The following is a 20,855-nucleotide window of genomic DNA, read 5'->3' as shown; positions in this document are numbered from 1 at the left end:
CAGAGTCCGTGACCTCCCTGGGGGAATGGCCCGTCCGTTGCCGGGTGATTGACCCAGACCCTGCCCACAAATTCACATGCGGACGAATCTACCCAGTAGACACAGCCCTGACTGACTCAGACATCCTCCACAAACTAACTGTTTTGGGAGGATCCCACTCCCTCCCGAGTGCCATTTGCCGGCTTCCCGGCAAATTCGTCGACGGCACCAAGACCCCAGGACTGGCGATCCGCATCAAATTCAAAGGCCCTCTCCCATCGCATGTGGCCATTGACAGCACAGCCTACACAGTGCGGCCCCACACCCTCCCAGTCCTACAATGCTTCCACTGCCTGGCGTACGGGCATGGAACAGGGACCTGTAGGGGCCATGCCAGGTGCCGCACCTGCAGCGGTTTCCACGTTGCCAAGGACTGTACAAAAGATCCTTACTGCCTATACTGCCAGGGCGAACACAGGCCCACCTCCAAACTCTGCCCTGCTCATGCAGTAGCAGAGGACATCCAAAATAGGCTAGCCAGGGACGAACTGTCCGTGCCAGAGTCCCGGCAGCGGATGCGGGAAATAAAACCAGGATCCTTCCGCCCTGGTCAACCACCTCAAAACCCCCACGCTGCCGCTCTGCAGACTGCCCCTGGGGTGTTTGAGCCAGCACCCCCCTCTCACCACACTGGCGCCACTAGCCGCCCCACACAACACCTCCCCTCCCTCCCACTCCCTCCACACCGCTCCAGCACCCCACCCCCACAGCCACTCAGCACCACAGGCCCCCTCACCCGCACCCCCCCACGAACACCTCGCACCCCACAGCACCACACCCAGAGAACCCCTATCTCCCGCACACCCACCTCCAAGACCGCAGCTCACTCCCCAAAGAAACAACGTTCTCCCCGACACACCTCAACCCAAAACATTATTTGCCTTACCCCCCACACAGCACACACTCCTACCACCCCCTTCCCAGAAGGAACTGCCCTTCACCCCATGTCTCTTACGGGACACACCTCTGCCACCCAATCCCAGCCTCCTCACCCACCCGCCCTTCTCCCCGGCAGCCCATCCCCACACCGTTACCCCCAGACAAAACAAGCACAACCTCCATCCCTGTCCACCACACAGCTGCCCACTACCATGCAAGCCACCCCATTCCCACCATCTCAATCAGCAAACACTGCAGAACAGCCCCCCGCAACCCACTCACTCACCTCCATCATCTGTGGCCTCGCCCCTGTCGTCCTGACCTTCTTCTCTCTCCCTCTCAGAGTGCTTCTCTAAAACCCTCCCCTCCCTCATTTCCTTCTTTGGTTCATTTTCACCCTGAACCCTCCACCAACCTCCCCCTTCCTTTTCTGGAATGCCAGGTCCCTCTGCCATAAACTTCCACAATTTAAAACTTATCTTTCCTCCATCTCTCCTCTTCTCATTGGGGTCTGTCAGACCTGGCTCACTGACCCCTATTCCCAAATCATTCCTGGTTACTTTCCCTACAGGAAGGACCGCCGAGCAGGAGTTGTGGGCGGAGGCCTACTGCTTTTGGACCGGCGGCCCCTTCCCTCCTGTCAACTATCCCTCACTCCTCACCCGGGGGGACACTTAGAGTTCCTGGGAGTTCGGGTCACCTTCGGCACGGGTCCCCTTGACGTCCTTATCCTTTACAACCCGTGTCAGGACATCTCAACACTAGAATATCGCCACCTCTTCAATCAGCTCTCCTCCCCAGCACTCATCATGGGTGACTTTAACGCCCACCACACTCATTGGGAGCCGTCCCTCCTTGCGGCTCAACAGAACCGTTCGGGGCACTCCCTAGTGGATTTCCTCACCGGCAGTGCCTCCTTCTCCCTCCTCACCCCTCCTGACCTTCCCACCCGCATTGACCCCGCATCAGGCAGGGCATCCACCCTCGACCTTTGTCTGGGTAATGGCCCTCTGCACCTCACCACCATCACCAGCGGGCCCCACATCGGCAGCGACCATCTTCCTGTCATCCTTACCTTCCCTTCACTAATCCCACCTCCCCCCGCTTCAGGCCGCCCACGATGGTCCCTTAGGGCTGACAACTGGCACTCCTTCCTCGACCACCTCTCCTCCACTCCTCTCCTTCTCCTGACGTAGCCGTAGGGGCCCTAGCAGACACCCTGGTGGAAGTGGGGTCCCATTGCTTCACCTTCTGCTCCTCCCAGCCCCCGCGTCTTCTTCGAACTCCTTGGTGGAACCGACAGTGCGAGGCTGCGGTGAGGGCCAAGCGCGGGGCATTCAATGCCTGGCGTCGCAGGCCCATCCCGGAGCTGCGCCGGAGGTTCCACCAATTGGAGGCTCGCTGTAAGCGCACGATCTTGTCAGCCAGAAGGGCATCCTGGTCCGCCTTCTGCGCATCCCTTGATTTCTCAACCTCACTCACCAAAACTTGGCTATTCTTCAGGAAGATGGTCCGGCCCCAGGCCCCTCTCATGTTCCCTCTCCATCACAACGGTGTTCCACTAGCTGGGGATGCCCAGAAAGTGGAACACCTAGCCCTCCATTTCCATACACGGCTGGGCTCCCCGGACCCAGTTCCTCCCCCTATCCTACCCCCACCAACTCCCACCCACCCTATCGCCAAGCCTTTCCTACCACAGGAACTCACCGCAGACATAGCCGCACTGCCGGTGGGGAAATCCACTGGGGATGACGACATTCCTAATGAATTTCTCAAACACCTCCCAGAAGCTTACTCCCTCTTCCTCCTTCAGATCTTTAACCATAGCTGGCTTTCAGGCACTTTCCCTCATCAGTGGCGCCACGCCATCACGCTTCCACTGCCAAAGCCAGGGAAGGACCCCACCTTACCCTCCTCTTACCGACCTATCAGCCTTCTTTCCTGCACCAGCAAACTCTTTGAACACCTCGTGCTAACGAGGCTTTCTTGGTGGTTGGAACACAATCATCTCCTTCCCTCCAACATGTCTGGTTTCCGGCCCCACCGTGGTACCCTCGACGCCCTCCTTGACCTCGACCATCATGTTCAGGAGGGCTTTAGCCGGGGGCGCTTCACGTTGGCCGCCTTTCTTGACCTTGAAGGAGCCTTTGATTCTGCCTCACACAATGCTATCCTCTCTAAACTTTTCACTCTGGGACTCTTCGGCACTCCTCTACTCTGGATACGCTCTTTCCTCTCGGGTAGAACCTTCTCTGTCTCTATTGGGAACACCTTCTCCCAACCCTATCCTATCCGTAGAGGGGTTCCCCAAGGCTCGCCCCTAAGCCCTCTCCTCTTCAACATTCTTCTGTCTGATCTGCCTTCCCCTCCTGGCACTCATACCTTCCTCTATGCCGACGATATTTCCCTCCTATGCTCTGCCCCCTCTCTCCCTGAGGCACAAACCCTCCTCCAGAGGGGGCTCGACACCATCAGCCATTGGTGCACTCAGTGGGGCCTCACCCTCTGTGCACCAAAGTCATGCCTCATGTGCTTCACCCGTCGCCGCATCCCTGCCATCCCTCAAGCACACCTAACAGGCACAGTCATCCCTTTCCGCACAACACACAGATTCCTGGGTCTAGTGTTGGATGACCCTCGCCTTACATGGAGGCACCACATAAGTGACCTCCGAATCTCCTGTCTGCCCCGGCTGAACCTCATGAGGGCCCTGGCGGGCGTCAAGTGGGGAGCCGACAGAGTCACACTCCTCCACTTCTACCGTGCCTACATCCGTAGCAAAATAGACTACGGATGTGAGGTTTACGGCTCGGCTTCCCCGACGCTCCTTCTACAGCTGCAGGTGGTGCAGAACACCGCACTCAGGATAGCCCTCGGTGCCTTCAGGTCGTCACCCACCCTGGCCCTGCAGGCAGAGGCGGGCATTCCCTCACTAGACCACAGGCGCAACACCAAGACAGTCACCACCTTCCACAGAATAACATCCTCCCCTCACTCCTCCCTTCACACTGTCCTATCCCAACACCGACCTGACCCACTTCCAGCCCCACAGGCCTTCCGAGCTCACACCCCATTCATCACTCGAGCCCTCTCTATCTACACCTCCCTCTCCGTCACCCCTCCACCATTCTCCCCCCTAGCACACCTCTCTCCCCTGGGTCCATGGTTCCCCTTTCCCTCCTTCATTTCCCTTGACCTTCAGTCGCCGTGGACCAAAGCAGACTGCCCACACCAGGGGAAGGCCCTCTTCCTGTCCCTCCTCTCCACAAAATACAAAAACACCTTTTTCATTTTCACCGATGGCTCCCACATCCCCTCCCCTCCTTCCACCAGTGCTGCCGTTTACCTCCCAGCCCTACACACCTCCACAAACTGGAAGCTCCATCCCCACACCACCATCCTAGGGGCAGAGCGCTTTGGCATCAGGAAGGCCTCACAGCAGCAACAACACTTCCCCCACACCAACCTGTCTCCCTCTTTACAGACTCCCTCACTTCCCTTCAACTCATCTCAACTCACAAACCTCACACACACCACACACTATGCTTTGCCATCCACTCCCTCCTGGCACAGCTGACCTCCGGGGGCAGACGGGTCCACCTTCAGTGGGTCCCTTCCCATAGTGGCATCGTGGGCAACACCGTAGCGGACCAAGCGGCCAACCTGGCACACTCACATCCTCAGCCAATACACAGACCACCAGACCACAGTGACGTACTGATCCACCTCCAACAGTCCTCCAACAGACACTGGACCACCAGACTAACGGCTGACCTCAGACTGCTCACCCTCGGATGATGCAGACACTCCCCCGCCCAGCACTGGCGGACCTACTCCCCAAGTCGTCCCCTCGACACAGCCATCACCCGCCTGAGGATTGGTCACACCTGCCTCAACGCTCACCTGCACCGCTTGAACATGGTCCAGGACCCACACTGCCCATGGTGCCCCACACAACCCGACACACCAGAACACCTCCTCCACTGCCCAAGATTCCACTCCCTCCGCACCAACCTCAAGGCATCCCTAACCAGACTCCACATTCACAGGCCAACCCTAGAGGACCTGCTGGGCAGCAACACCCTCAGCCCCAACACAGCCTTCCAAGCCCTCAAGTGTACGCAAACCTTCCTGCAGAAGTCGGGGCAACTCAACAGAATCTAACCCCACCCTGGTGACAGAACGACAAACAAAAACCTGATACCAACTACCACTGAAGGGGCTCTAGAGGCTGTGGCCCCACAGCCTAACTAGCCCCATAAAACCACCCAAGAAGAAGAAGAGAAGGGGAGAGGTATGAGAGGGTGAGGCAGAGGACGAGCATTAGACTCCAAGAGGCACTGCTACAGTTGAAGGTGGAGTGGCTGAGGGGTAAGAAAGGGAATGTTAGCTTTGTAGATCTGGATGGTGTGCTACGGGAAGGGCTGGACCTCAACGTAGATGGGGTCCACCTGAACCAGTCAGGACACTAGAGGATGGGCAGGAGGCTGAGGGAGTGGAGGCATACTAGGTCCGTCCAGTGTGTGAATGCTTGAGGCGCCAGAGAGCAAGGAAGAGAAACCACCAACCAGGCAGTGAAGCGTTTGAACTGTATGAACATTGGTTGTATAAATGTGAGAGGATGGGGCACAGGTAAGCTGGATGACATGAGTAAAGAGCTGGATGAGTGCAAGTTTGATCTCGTTGGTGTGACTGAGACTCAGTTAAGAGATGACGTGCGTGTGGATGGGGAAGTGTTTGCTATGATTGGGAAAGGCAGAAAGAAGCAGAATACACGGGAGGAGGCGTAGCCCTACTCCACAGGAAAAGTAAGGGTTTCAGAGTAGAAGAAGTGAATGTATTGGCCAGTGCGGACAGGGAAGATGTTTTAGCAGTGAAAGTGGAGTGTGTGAATGCCAAGGGTAAGTCTGAGAGGTTGATAGTGATTGTGGTGTACATGACGGTGGAAAGTGAGAGAGCCGTGAGGGAGAACAGAGAAAAGTATGGCGTGGTGAGGAAAGCTATGAGGGAGTATGCCGGAGAGAAAGTTATGGTCATCGGAAATATGAATGCACAAGTGGGTGTGCTTGGAGAGAGAATGAACCGAAATGGAGAGATGCTGGATGAGTTTGTGAATGAAATGAATCTGGAAAACCTGAATGTGACGACGGCTGAGGGACGTGTGACGTGGAGTGCGAGGGATCAGGAGTCTGCCATTGATTATGTGTTAGTGAATGGGAGAATGCGTGAGTGTGTCTCGTGTGTGGATAGATGAGGACGGAATGATTGATGTGGTGTCTGATCACAATATGCTGGTGGTGGAATGTGCCCTGTATGCTAGGAATGAAAGAGAAGAGAAGAGGGAAAGAAAAAAATGGAGGTTGAGGGATGTTAGATGGGAAGATTTCCAGGTAGACCTGAGGGAACTAGTCTGGATGAATGGAAGTGTGCATGACGTGAATGGAGCCAATAGTGAGTTTGTAGGGAATGTAAGGAGAGCCGCAACTCGACGGATTGGGTATTTGAGTACGAATGGAAGCTAGGAAGAGAAAGTACAAGCCGTGGTGGAATGGGGGGATCAGGGATGCTAGGAAGGAGCGAAAGAGGTTGAATAAGGTTTGTAGGAGACTGAGGAAAGAGAGACATGAAAGTGTTGAGGCAGAGAATGAATATCAATACATGGTCAGAGTATGTAAGGCAACAGAGGGTCACTAAACGGAAGATTAGGGAGGCCAAGGTTAGGTGTGAGAGGAGTGTGATTGAGGCTCTGAAAGAAAAAGGCCTAGAAGGTGGGCGTGAATGGTATAAACTCTTGAGGGGTGAGAGTGTGACTGATAGTGAAAATGTGGACACAGGTAGAATGAAAGAGTGTATAAAAGGTTTCTGGGAAGAGATTGGAGGGGTGGGTGAGGTTTTGGAGGTGAGAGAGGGATGTGTAACTCTTGAGAGGAAGGATGCGGATGAGCTGAATGAGAGAATTAGCAGAGAGGAAGTCGAGGTATGTTTGAAGAAGCAGAAGAATTGCAAGGCAGCAGGGCTGGATGAGATCCTGTATGAATTGTATAAGAATGGAGGTGAGGTGGTGATAGACAGGATGACTGAGCTGTTCAACTGTGTATGAGAGAACGAGAGAGTGCCTCGGGAGTGGAACGAATGCAAAGTGACTCTGATACACAAGGGAGGGCATAGGAGTAGGAAAGAGCTGAAGAATTATAGGCCGATAGCCCTGGCAAATACGGTGGGAAAGATTTTCTGTGCTGTGTTGAATGAAAGGCTGTGTAAGTGGATTGAAAGAGAGAGAATGCTGGGTGAGGAGCAGAATGGTTTTCGCACAGACAGGAGGGCAGAGGACAATATGTATGTGGTAAATGAGATGATAGAGAGGAAAAGGAAGAATGGAAGTCCGTTGTATCTTGAGTTTCTTGATATTGAGAAAGCGTATGATAGAGTGAACAGGGAGGTGATGTGCAAGGTACTGGAGAAAGTAGGTTTGAGTGATAAGATAGTGCGAATCATAAGGAGCATGTATGTGGATACGAGAGCCAGGTATAGGTTAGGAGCATTAGATACAGAGTGGGTGAGGAGTGAGAGAGGTGTTAGGCAGGGCTGCATCCTGTCTCCAACTCTCTTCAGTCTGTACACTGAGGAGTTGGCAGCCAGGATGAGGAGAAAGAATGCAGGAGTAAAAGTGGGAGAAGACAGGGTAAGTGTGCTTCTATATGCAGATGATGTGGTAGTCATGAGTGAGTCAGCGGAGGAACTGCAGGAACTATTAGATGTGGTGAATGAGTATGGGAGAGATTTTGGAGTGAAATATAGTAGTGAGAAAAGTCAGATAATGGTTGTGAATGGGGCAGAAGATGAGAGAAATAGGACCTGGAGGCTAGGAGACACAGAGCTAGGGCAAACAGATGCATACAAGTACCTGGGTGTATGGATGAGTCCGAGCGGATGTGAAAGGACAAAAAATGAGAAGATTAGCCTAGTCAATCAATGGGTGGGCCGTCTGGGAAGTGCGGCAAGAATGAGAGCATGTAAGTATGATGTGCTGAGAGAGGTGTGGAAGAGTGTAGCAGTGCCGAGTGTGATGTATGGGATGGAGGTGATTACATGGAGTGAGTTGGAAATGGATAAATTGGAAGTAGGGCAAAATAGGATCGGTAGGTTAGCTTTGAATGCACCAAGGTATGCGGCGGTGGAAGCATTGAGGGGTGATATGGGGTGGAGTACCTTTAGGGAAAGATTTAGGAAGGCTACCCTTAGATACAAAGTCAGATTGGAAGGAATGGATGACGCGAGACTGGCACGAAAAGTTTACTTGTGGAGTGTGCATGAGAGCAAATGGATTAAGAACTGCATGAGAATGGTTGGTGACAGTGGTATGCGAGTCAGGTGGGTGAGCAGAGAGGAAGGGAGGCGTTTCTTTGAATGGAAGGTGACTGACAGGAACAGTGAGGGTCTAGAATGGGATGTGAGAAAGTGGAAGAGAGAGATAGACAGTGCAGCGAAAGGTGACGGTCTGAGGAGGTGGAAGCATGTGGTGGAGCGAACGAGTACTTTGGAGTGGTACAGGGAAAAGGAAGCCCCGCAGTGTGTCATGGAAGCCTGGGTGGTGATCTCTTCCAAGCTCGAGCGCTGCAGTGTATGAATGTGAATCATTATTATTATCATTGTTATTATTATTATCATTATTATTATTATTATTATTATTATTATTATTATTATTATTATTATTATTATTATTACACAAAGAATGCAAAAAACAAACAAAGACACATCGTGTGATCGAGAGAGAGAGAAAAGTTCATAGTAGTAGTAGTAGAAGTAGTAGTAATAGTATAGTAGTAGTAGTAGTAATAGTAGCAGTAGTAGTAGTAGTAGTAGTAGTAGTAGTGGTTGTAGTAGCAGTATTAGTAGTATTAGTATTAGTAACAATAGTAGTAGTAGTAGTAGTAGTAGTAGTAGTAGTAGTAGTAGTAGTAGTTGTAGTAGTAGTTGTAACAGCTGTAAAGATGGTTTCCGTAACTGGTGTTGCCGTTGCTTCTGTTCTCATTGTGGTAAATGTAACAGCGTTTGTTGTTGATATGAATTACTAAAGAAAGGAGGAGAAAAAGTCGAAACAGAAGCAGAATCAGCAGGGAAAGGAGCACTCTGCCTCCCTCTCCCGCCCGGTGGCCCCCTCCAGTGCCCGCTCATAGCCCCACCCTCCTGCAGCCCATGCTGACGTCATGCCCGGCATGGCAAATTGCATCAGATGCAGCTGCCAGCCACCACCAGGCCATTCCTTTGTTCGTTCTTTCACAGGTGTGTGTGTGTGTGTGTGTGTGTGTGTGTGTGTGTGTGTGTGTGTGGCTCCGCTCTCTCTCTCTCTCTCTCTCTCTCTCTCTCTCTCTCTCTCACACACACACACACACACACACACACACACATCGTTCCGGTGTCTCATTGCTAAAGCGCTGCATTCCAACGTTTCAGGCGAAGGTTCAAGCCCCACTCTGGCAGGGATTTTTCCGGTGACAAGGATCGAGCAGTCACTGTCCCCCCTGGAACAAGGAGAACCAAGGACGTGTGATGTGTGAAGGTCCCGCCAGTACCCAGAGATCAATATTATTGTAATGAGCCTCGCTTTAGTTCCTAGGGTACTTGCTGGCGATGACGAACCCAGCTCGTGATCAGGTCGTTGTGGGTAACACACACACACACACACACACACACACACACACACACACACACACACACACACACACACACACACACACACACACACACACACACACACACACACACACACACACACAAACACACACTATTCTACACACACACACACACACACACACACACACACACACACACACACACACACACACACACACACACACACACACACACACACACACACACACACACACACACGCTCACGTAGGTACACACACACACACACACGCTCACGTAGGTACACACACACACACACACACACACACACACACACACACACACACACACACACACATAATTATAGAGGTTCATAACATCCATTCTTCTTTCGACCTCTTATCTCTTCCGCCAACTCGTCTCTCTCTCTCTCTCTCTCTCTCTCTCTCTCTCTCTCTCTCTCTCTCTCTCTCTCTCTCTCTCTCTCTCTCTCTCTCTCTCCTTCCTTCAACTTAATGTTCGGTAACATGGGGAAGCTAATAAGTCTCGGCGGCATTTGCTTTGCTGTAATATCACTCAGCCTTACGGACAGAGCACTTTGTCTGAATCATAGGGTCTGTGTGGTCTGAATATTTATGTAAGGCTATGTAACCCTCTCTTATCGCACTATTTATAACTAACCTTGGAGCAACCCTCCGCCTTCTGCCTCCCCTCCCTCCCACGCTCCCTCAGCCCTCAGCAGGAGTTGCAAGGCTGCACCTGCCACATACCCTCCCTCGCTCCCTCACCCCTCAGCAGGAGTTGCAAGGCTGCACCTGCCACATGAATTCCAGTTTCCGATGTGTCGATTTCATTACCAATCTGAGGAATGGGTCAATCTTGCCACAGGTTTGTTGTCACGTGTGGGGCCCCGCGGAGAGAGAGAGAGAGAGAGAGAGAGAGAGAGAGAGAGAGAGAGAGAGAGAGAGAGAGAGAGAGAGAGAGAGAGAGAGAGAGAGAGAGAGTGTGTGTGTGTGTGCGAGAAAGAGAGAGGGGGCGGGGGTGTTCTTGGGGTTGTCCTCCGGGGCTTGTCCTCGGGGGGGTTGTCCTTGGGATGTTGTCCTCGTGTGGTTATCCTCGGGGGTTATCCTCCTGTGGTAGTCCTTGGGTGGTTTTACTCGGGGGAATTGTCCTCTCGGTGTTGTCCTCGTGTGGTTTTCCTCGGGAGGGTTCTATTCGGGGGTTTGTCCTTGGGGGTATTGTCTTCTGGGAGTTGTCCTCGCGTGGTCGTCCTTGGGGGTTGTCCACGGGGTTTTCCTCAGGGGTTGTCATCGAAGGGGTTGCCCTCGAGGGGAATGTCCTCGAGAGGGTTTCCTCGGAGGGTCGTCCTCGAGGGTTTTTTCCTCGGGAGGTTTGTCCTCGGGGGGTTGTTGTCGAAGAGGTCGTCCTCGGGGAGTTGTCATCGAGGGGAGTAGTAGCTTTTTTTCCCCATGACTACTGTCATCATTTTCATTGTTATTATATTATCATCATCACTGTTGTTGATATTTTTGCTCATGTTCATTTATTAGTAATAATGGTAGTAGTAGTGTCGTAGATGCCGCCGTAGTAGAAGGTGTAGCAGTATCATCATCAACAGCAGTAATACTAGCATTAGAAACTGCCCGAATATAAGTATTCCCTTCTTTTCCAAAAGTGCGTGCCACTCTCTCTCTCTCTCGTTATATCAGTGCACGTACAATCTCTTCCATCGCGGGTAATATGTATCAGGCAACACTTGGCAGCGCGGACACTCCCATCGGTCAACGGGGAGGGCCAAGGGGTGGTGTGAGATAAACACTTCCTGTGAGTTGCTCTCTGAGGTGCCACTCGTTGTTTTGTTCGCTTGCAAGTAAAGGGACGAATATTATAATTATCCTGTCAGCCTGACCCTCGTGCCGGGACCTTGGTAAGTACGCGACGATTAATTCTAGAGCTTTAGTTGTGCTGTGCAGGAATGCTTTCATCTCCCGGGCTGGCCTGGCAGCAACATGCCTGCTGTGTCTGTCACCAGGGCCTTAATTGCACGTTCTTATCAGTGGTGGGGTGGCCTCGGCGTTGCATCCTGGAGGACAACAGATGGCAAGGGGACAGAAAGGGGTGGATGGAAAGAATAGGTCGACTGAAACCCTTCGTCTGCGGAAGTGAAAGTGTCCTTCAGTCATCGCGCAGACTCTCTCCCTGAGTGACGCCGCAGCGACTAGTCTTGGTTATGTACATGGCAACGGTTCAAGACTTGATATGCACGACATTCTTCCTTGTCGTCGCGGGTGCTTTCCCCAAGCCATTATAAGGAAGCATTCAGTGTCTTGGTGTGCTTGGGAAGGCCATTATATGTCCATTGCTTCAATTATTGGGGGCAGGCACGTTAATGTTTTGTTACTCTCCATCCCAAACCTTTTTTTACATCTCGTTTAAGGGAATTTTCGTCTGAGTGGCTGTGCTTTGTGGGATGGAGGTGTCGCCGAGCCCTTCACACCATTCATATTGTGGTATCTGTCTAGTGACTAGTTTCAGTGTGCTCTGAATACCTACAAATCTATCTAAGTCTCCATTCCCGCACTGATTAACCTTGATGCGAGAGCATCCGATGCCCCCCCCCCGTCCTTCCCTTGCTCCCCCATCCCTCAGCAGGAGGTACAACGGACAACACATCTGCCACATGAACTTAAGTTTCCGGTGTGTTTACGATTGTTATCAATCTGAGGAATGGGTCAATCTTGCCACAGGCTTGTTGTCGTGCGTAGGGCCCGCGGGGGGGGGGGGAAGAGAGAGAGAGAGAGAGAGAGAGAGAGAGAGAGAGAGAGAGAGAGAGAGAGAGAGAGAGAGAGAGAGAGAGAGAGAGAGAGAGAGAGAGAGAGAGAGAGAGAGAGAGAGAGAGAGTTATAGTAGAAACGAAGAAGAAACGAAACAAGGAAAGATTTATAAAAGTGAAAAAGTCGAGGAGAGGAAAGGAGAGCGAATCAGATAATTAAGGAGAGCAGAATAGACCAGAGGGAGGGAAGAAGAAAGATCGCAAGAAGGAAAAAGGGAAGGGGATGGAAAGACGAACGAAGCAGCGGAAGAGATAAAGAATAACTACTATACATTTCAGCGGCAGACAAACGCTGTTTTTCGCAAATATCTCCTAAACGAATCTTTGGATCAGTATGATATTTCAGCACACTACCTATAATACCCGGACCTAATTTATGGCTAACCTACCACATTACTATATGTCTTATGTGACGAGTTTACTTGTGAAAAATAACACAAACCCGACGAGTCATGTTGACGCATTCGAAGGACAGTGCCCCCCAGCACCCTCCCAAACTATTCCTAGCCACAACTACTCCCCTTCTCGCTCTCGTTATCCCTCCTCTTCTCCCCTAACTTCTCGCCTCCTCATCACTTTGTGTCCCTCCTATTTCTCTCATCACTGTATTATATATTAGAATGTTATGTACGTGTATATGTATAGATAGTATGATTATTAACTAAGAGCATGGTACAGTTCCATGGAGGCAAGACGTATTTCACGTTGATAATTACTGTACAACAGCATGTTTACATACATATAGTATGTAGAAGGTCCATGTTTGCAGTCCTTATGGTCACCCAAGTGAACACGATGTACTGGCATTACCTGTGGTCTGGACCTTCTAGGAAAAGTTATTACTGTTATTACAGGGAACAACATTGCTGCTAATGGGTGCGCCTCGGAAGTCAATGAGTTATACCCTGTCTCTGCTTAAGTCATAGCCTCGGGCTGGGGAAGGGGGATGGTGTGAGTAGGGGGGTGAAGAGGGCAACCAGGAGGGGGATACTGCGATATTGGAGTAGGGAAGGAGTGGTCTTTGGGTTGTTCGGGGCGTTGGTGGAGGGGCTAGAGGAGTACCCCACACTCGTCCGATTCTGTTTAACACCTTAGATATGATGACTGGATTAGGCTTAATATCACTCAGTAAGCTCCTAACATAACACATATTGCAACATGGTATATTAGCCATAAATTAGGTCCGGGTGTTAAAGGCAGTGTGTTGAAATATCATACTGATCCAATGATTCGTTTAGGAGATATTTGCGAAAAACAGCGTTTGTCCGCCGCTGAAATGTATAGTAGTGTTAAAAAGATGAAGAAGAGGATAATAATAAGACAAAAATAATGACAAGAAGACTGACTGGGAGGGAAAATGGCCAGGAGGAGGAAAGGAAGCTATAAGATGGAGAAGATATAAAGAAAAGGAGAAAATCTAGACAGACACACTTGCGTACAATATCACTCTCCTGCTCGTCCTTTTCTCTTTCAACCAAACAAAAATGGTTGAAATGGAGGACAGCAATGAAACAAGGAGAACAATAAAAAGGAAGAGAAAAGGAGGTCAGAGTAAAGAGGGAAGAGGAAGAGATTTAAAAAGAAAATGTTATACTAGAGTAACGAAACATGTAATATAAAGGGATAAAAGATAATAACGAAATAAACCAAAGAAAAGAAAAACTCACAGAACAATAAAGGGTCAAAAGGCGTCAGTGGAGTGGCAGAAAGGGAAGCGAGAGGAAGGTATGAGGAAAGACAAAAAAAGCTACAGTAGAGAACAAAATAAATCACAGGAAGAATAAAAAAGATAACAATTCAACATGAAGAAGAAACAACCGCTAAGAGGAAGAGGAAAACGGTCGGAGGAAGGGAAGAAGGGAAGACAGACGTCAATGTTTGAAGGTTGAGAAGCGGCTGAAGTCATGAGTAGCTGAGCAGATTGTGAGGAAATGGCTTTTGGCTGATCTATGCATGACTTGTGGACCGGTGGTGTGCTCTGGCGGTGGTTCTGAGGTGGAGGAGGAGGAGGAGAGGGAGTGAAGGAGGAGGAAGAGGGGGATGGGGGGGTGAGGAGGAGAAAGAGAAGAAGGAGGAGAAAGAAAAGGAGGGAGAGAAGAAGGAGGAGAGGAAAGAGGAGAAGGAGGAGGAGGGGGAGGAGGAAGAGAAGGAGGAGGAAGAGGAAGATGTGATTTGATTTATTTTATTGGCCACTTTGCAACACATGAAAAAAATAATAAACACTACTACATAAACAGGCAAGGTCCATTGAGCCGAAGCTCTATAACGGACCTGAACCAATCATTAGTACTAAAGAACTGTGCTGTGGCCCAGCCGCCACTCATTACCAAGAAATAGAACTATTACTTAATAAATACAGTAAGAACAAAAAATATATATATATATATATATATATATATATATATATATATATATATATAGATATATATATATATATATATATATATATATATCCAATCATATATATACATATACATACATACACATACATGTACATATATACATACATACACATACATGTACATATATACATACATACACATACATGTACATATATACATACATATATATATATATATATATATATATATATATATATATATATATATATATATATATATATATATATATATATATATACACACAGTCATAATAGTCATACTTATAATAATCCTAAAAAATCATTATGATTGTAATTATTGATATACACAGGTATAAACATTCACCACTGGATATTTATATCTATACATGTAGATACATATAATCATGAAAAAGCATACAAGATAATGACAATGATGATAATAATAATAATAGTAATAATAATAATAGTAATAATAATAATAATAATAATAATAATAATAATAATAATAATAATAATAATAATAATAATAATAATAATAATAATAATTATAGTTATAAACAGTAAAGAATAATGTTTAATAATAATAACTTATGTGAAAATAATATAATTACAATAAAAAAAAATTACAAAATAATTATAGAATCATCAGTTAAAATAGTAATTGACATAATTACAATACAATAACAATTAAAATACGATAACAAGTGCAATACAACACAGTACGATAATTCACGTTATTATATGATGATAATAATAATAATAATAATAATAATAATAATAATAATAATAATAATAATAATAATAATAATAATAATAATCATAGTCATAACAATAATAATAGTAATAAACTACAAAAACTACATAAGATGATTAAATACAATGCTGACTTAATTTTGAAAGTAACCAACCAGGAGTATTTTCTTCAGCGTATCCTTGAAAATGGTTCGTGAAGTGGATGTTTTGACAACTTGAGGAAGTGTATTCCAGCACTTGGATCCACGGAACTGTATACTTTGTTGGGCATGATTTGTTCTATAGAGAGGGATTCTCAGGTTATTATTTCTGCCTTCATTCTGGTTTATTGAGATAAAGTAATTTTCATGTACTGGAAATGTGTGAAGGGCTCCGTATACAAATAAACATGATTGCAGGTGAATTACATCCGGGAGTTTTAGTAATTTGTGGCTTGTGAAACAAGGGTTAGTGTGGTCAAACCTTTGGCAATAAAACATTACTCTAATAAGTTTTTTTTGTTCAACAAAGACTATTAATAAAAGTTACATAAGCACCTCCCCATAGTGCACAACAGTAAAGTAAATGTGGATAAACCAGCGACAAATAGATTTGCTTGCGAGATTCAGTGTTCATGTAATTCCTGGTCCTGTACATAATTCCACATATTCTACTTAATTTTGTCTTTATGGTGTCTATGTGCGACTTCCATTTCAATAAATTATCTAAAGTAACCCCTAAAAACTTAACTTCATTGACCTGCTTTATGAGTATGTTGTTAATAATAATCATTAAATTGGGAGTTTGTGACATTAAGGGATGCGATACCATAAAGCTGGTTTTATCAATATTAAGTGTAAGTTTATTACTTTTAATCCAGTTAGCAACACTAATTAGTTCCTGATTTACTACCTTTGTCATTTCATTTATGTCAGATCCTGAAAGGAATAATGTAGTATCATCTGCATAAAGTAAGAAATTTAATTTATTTGTGCTTCGTGTAATATCATTAATATATAATAAAAACAAAAATGGTCCAAGAATGGAACCTTGTGGTACGCCAAAATTAACTTTATTATGAGATGACAATGCTTTATTAAATACCGTGTACTGTTGTCTATTACTTAAATAGCTTTTAAACCAATCATTAGTTTTTCCTCTGATTCCATAAACTTCAAGCTTTTTTAATAAAATAGGATCATGTATGGTATCAAAAGCTTTAGAGAAATCACAAAAAACAGTTATCTGATAATGCTTGTCATCCATACTGTTGTAAATGTTATGAGTGACAGAACTTATTAATTGCTAATTTTGTATTATATTTGGGTCCATTAATCTTGTTGCCATGATTTTTTCGAAGACTTTGCTGAAACAAGATAAATTGATACCGGTCTGTAATTAGAGCAAGAGCTTGTATCCCCTTTCTTATGTATGGGCACAACTCGAGCTATTTGAAGTTTTTTAGGGAATGTTCCTTCCTCAAACGATCTAAGAGGAAGAGGAAGAGGAGGAGGAGGAGGAGGAGGAGGAGAAAAATGGAAACATGAACACATGGAAATGCAGACAACAAAGTCTATTAGTTCATTACGAGGCTGCCCGCTCTAATGATTAAATTCCCTCGACAGTCACTTCGTGCCTTCAGAAAGGATGAAAGCACTTCGGCAAGTAATTTACTCCTGACGCAACGAAATGACGATTGATCCAATTTTTAAATGAGTTGATGGTTTTCGCACTGACAATCCCTGAAGGAAGATTGTTCCAGTGGCGGATGACTCGGTTTGATATGAAATTCCTGCAAATGTCTATACTACATCGCCGCCCTGGAATAGGTAGGCCGTTATTACTATAAGTGCGTTCAGTTGAAGCTTGCACCTGGAGCCTAGCGAGAGGTTTGTAAGCTGCTCTGTGATTGGCTGCCGCTCCTCTCACTCACTTATCATTGACACACTCTTTGATGCGACACACCTCTGTATTTTTTGCTCTAACTCGTCTCATATGCAAGATCAGTCGTTTTGGTTGGTACCATTACACTCAGCAATGATTGTAGATCTCACATAAGTGTGTCAATTCTCTGTAAACCAAAAATTAAAGAAATTACGGAGTCGTGAAGTGAAAGATGGAGTCATAAATGTTTATACCCTATTTTATTCTTCGCTGATTATTTCATGGAACTGCTAAACTACAGTTCATGAAAATGGTAACATCTGATGGGGAAAGTTATCCTGAACGCGATGGTGTTGTCATATTTTAGATAAAGTGGAAACGAAAGGAGTTCGGCAGCTTTTTATTACAAGATGTAGCTGTGTCTCGGCAGCGGGCGCTGTGTATGGCGGCATGTCGGGGTGACTGGGTGAGAGCGGCAGGAGACTGGTATATATCATATATATATATATATATATATATATATATATATATATATATAGATATATATATATATATATATATATATATATATATATATATATATATATATATATACATATATACATATATATATATATATATATATATATATATATATATATATATATATATATATATATATATATATATATATATATATATATATATATATATATATATATATATATATATATATATATATATATATATATATATATATATATATATATATATATATATATATATATATATATATATATATATATATATATATATATATATATATATATATATATATATATATATATATATATATAGAGAGAGAGAGAGAGAGAGAGAGAGAGAGAGAGAGAGAGAGAGAGAGAGAGAGAGAGAGAGAGAGAGAGAGAGAGAGAGAGAGAGAGAGAGAGAGAGAGAGAGAGAGAGAGAGAGAGAGAGAGAGAGAGAGAGAGAGATGAACTTTACATTTCTGCCCGAAATCGTGCCAAATCTATTCTCCGACTAAACAAAAATTCATTCATTAATAGAAAATGCCAAAACATTGCTTTCTCTAACTCTTCCTGTGGCTTCTGGCATCTAGCCAAAAACATCTCCTCCAACTTCACTTCTTCATCTTTCCCTCCATTCCTCAGTCTTGTTGGCAACACTGCCGTCTCATCTATCTTTAAGGCTGAGGTCTTCTCTCAAACTTTTTCTAAAAACTCCACTGTGGACGATTCTGATCACATTCCTCCTACTCTTCCCCCCTCTGACTCCTCTATGCCTGTTATAAAGATTCTTCAAAATGATGTTTTCTATGCCCTCTCTGGTCTCAATCCTCAGAAGGCTTATGGACCTGATGGAGTGCCTCCTATTGTCCTTAAAAACTGTGCCTCCGTGATGTCACCATGCCTGGTCAAACTCTTTCGCCTCTGCCTGTCAACGTCTACCTTTCCTTCTTGCTGGAAGTATGCCATTATACAGCCTGTGCCTATGAAGGGTGACCGCTCCAATCCCGCAAACTACCGTCCTATAACTTTACATTCTTGTCTATCTAAAGGTTATGAATCAATCCTTAACCGGAAGATTCAAAAGTACCTTTCCACTTCTGACCTCCTATCTTTTCGCCATTATGGGTTCCGCAAGTGGCTCTGACTCTTGGTCATCCTCTCTTACCCGTTTCGGTGAAACCTTTGATATTGCACTAGACATATGAAAAGCTTTTGATAGGGTCTGGCACAAATCTTTGCTTTCCAAAATACCCTCCTACGGTTTCTATCCTTCTCTCTGTACCTTTATCTCCAGTTTCCTTTCTGACCGTTCTATTTCTGCCGTTGTAGACGGTCACTGTTTTTCCCCTAAATCTATTAACAGTGGTGTCCCACAGGGTTCTGTCCTATCTCCCACTCTTTGTCTATTGTTCATTGATGATCTTCTTTCCAAAACGAACTGTCCTATCCATTCCTACGCCGATGATTCCACTCTGCATTACTCAACTTCTTTTAATAGAAGACCCACCCTACAGGAACTTAACGACTCAATGCTGGGGGCTGCAGAACGCTTAGCCTCAGACCTTACTATTATTTTCAATTGGGGCAAGAGGAACCTGGTGTCCTTCAACGCCTCAAAAAAACATTTTCTCCACCTATCCACTCGACACAATCTTCCAAACAACTATCCCCTATTCTTTGACAACACCCAGCTATCACCTTCCTCAACAATAAACATCCTCGGTCTTTCCTTAACTCAAAATCTCAACTGGAAACTTCATATCTCATCTCTTACTAAATCAGCCTCCTCGAGGCTGGGCGTTCTATACCGTCTCCGCCAGTTCTTCTCCCTTGCATAGTTGCTGTCCATATACAGGGGCCTTGTCCGCCCTCGTATGGAGTATGCATCACATGTGTGGGGGGGCTCCACTCACACAGCTCTTCTGGACAGAGTGGAGGCTAAGGCTCTTCTTCTCATCAGCTCTCCTCCTCATACTGATAGTCTTCTACCTCTTAAATTCCGCCGCAATGTTGCCTCTCTTTCTAGTTCTATCGATATTTTCACGCTGACTGCTCTTCTGAACTTGCTAACTGCATGCCTCCCCCCCTCCCGCGGCCCCGCTGCACTCGACTTTCTACTCATGCTCATCCCTATACTGTCCAAACCCCTTATGCAAGAGTTAACCAGCATCTTCACTCTTTCATCCCTCACGCTGGTAAACTCTGGAACAATCTTCCTTCATCTGTATTTCCTCCTGCTTACGACTTGAACTCTTTCAAGAGGAGGGTATCAGGACATCTCTCCTCCCGTATTTGATCTTGCTTTCGGCCACCTCTTTTGTTTCTTTTTTTAGGAGCAGCGAGTAGCGGGCTTTTTTTCTATTATTGTTCTTTTTTGTGTGTGCCCTTGAGGTGCTTCCTTTGTTGTAAAAAAAAAAATATATATATATATATATATATATATATATATATATATATATATATATATATATTATAATATATATATATATATATATATATATATATATATATATATATATATATATATATATATATATATATATATATATATATATATATATATATATATATATATATATATATATATATATATATATATATATATATATATATATATATATATATATATATATATATATATATATATATATATATATATATATATATATATATATATATATATATATATATATATATATATATATATATATATATATATATAATCAAGAATGAGTTCCGGGGGGCAGCATGAGCCAAGACTAACTGGCGCCACTACAAAAATTGCTTGCGCCGTGACTTGCTTGGGCCGACCACCAGTCCCCTGGAGAAAGCCTACCGGCGCTACATGCCGAAATGTAAAACACACACACACACACACACACACACACACACACACACACACACACACACACAAACAAAAAAAAAGCACACACACACACACACACACACACATATCGCTCCGGTAGCTGAATCGGTTAGAGCGCCG

At 45.7% G+C, this 20,855-nt stretch overlaps 2 protein-coding genes across 3 annotated transcripts in view; both read left to right on the top strand.

Moving 5' to 3' along the window:
* The first annotated feature begins 1,727 nt into the window (after nt 1-1,727).
* On the top strand, nt 1,728-5,194 carry LOC126992319 (uncharacterized). Its single transcript, XM_050850989.1, has 6 exons — nt 1,728-1,917; nt 2,115-2,321; nt 2,484-2,647; nt 3,374-4,321; nt 4,354-4,700; nt 4,761-5,194. Exons 1-6 carry the CDS (start codon nt 1,728-1,730, stop codon nt 5,080-5,082), a joined length of 2,178 nt encoding a protein of 725 aa, XP_050706946.1. The 3' UTR covers nt 5,083-5,194.
* A 5,521-nt stretch (nt 5,195-10,715) lies between these two features.
* LOC126992321 (uncharacterized) overlaps nt 10,716-20,855 on the top strand; it is a 59,429-nt gene continuing 49,289 nt past the window's right edge. For both annotated transcript variants that reach the window (XR_007746472.1, XM_050850994.1), the window contains exon 1: nt 10,716-11,476. The gene's annotated coding sequence lies outside the window, so the exon portion shown is untranslated. The remainder of the gene's footprint in view (nt 11,477-20,855) is intronic.

This window comes from Eriocheir sinensis, unplaced genomic scaffold (assembly GCF_024679095.1).
Source record: "Eriocheir sinensis breed Jianghai 21 unplaced genomic scaffold, ASM2467909v1 Scaffold440, whole genome shotgun sequence".
NCBI classification, from domain to species: Eukaryota; Metazoa; Arthropoda; class Malacostraca; order Decapoda; family Varunidae; genus Eriocheir; species Eriocheir sinensis.
This window is presented reverse-complemented; position numbering and strand designations above follow the sequence as displayed.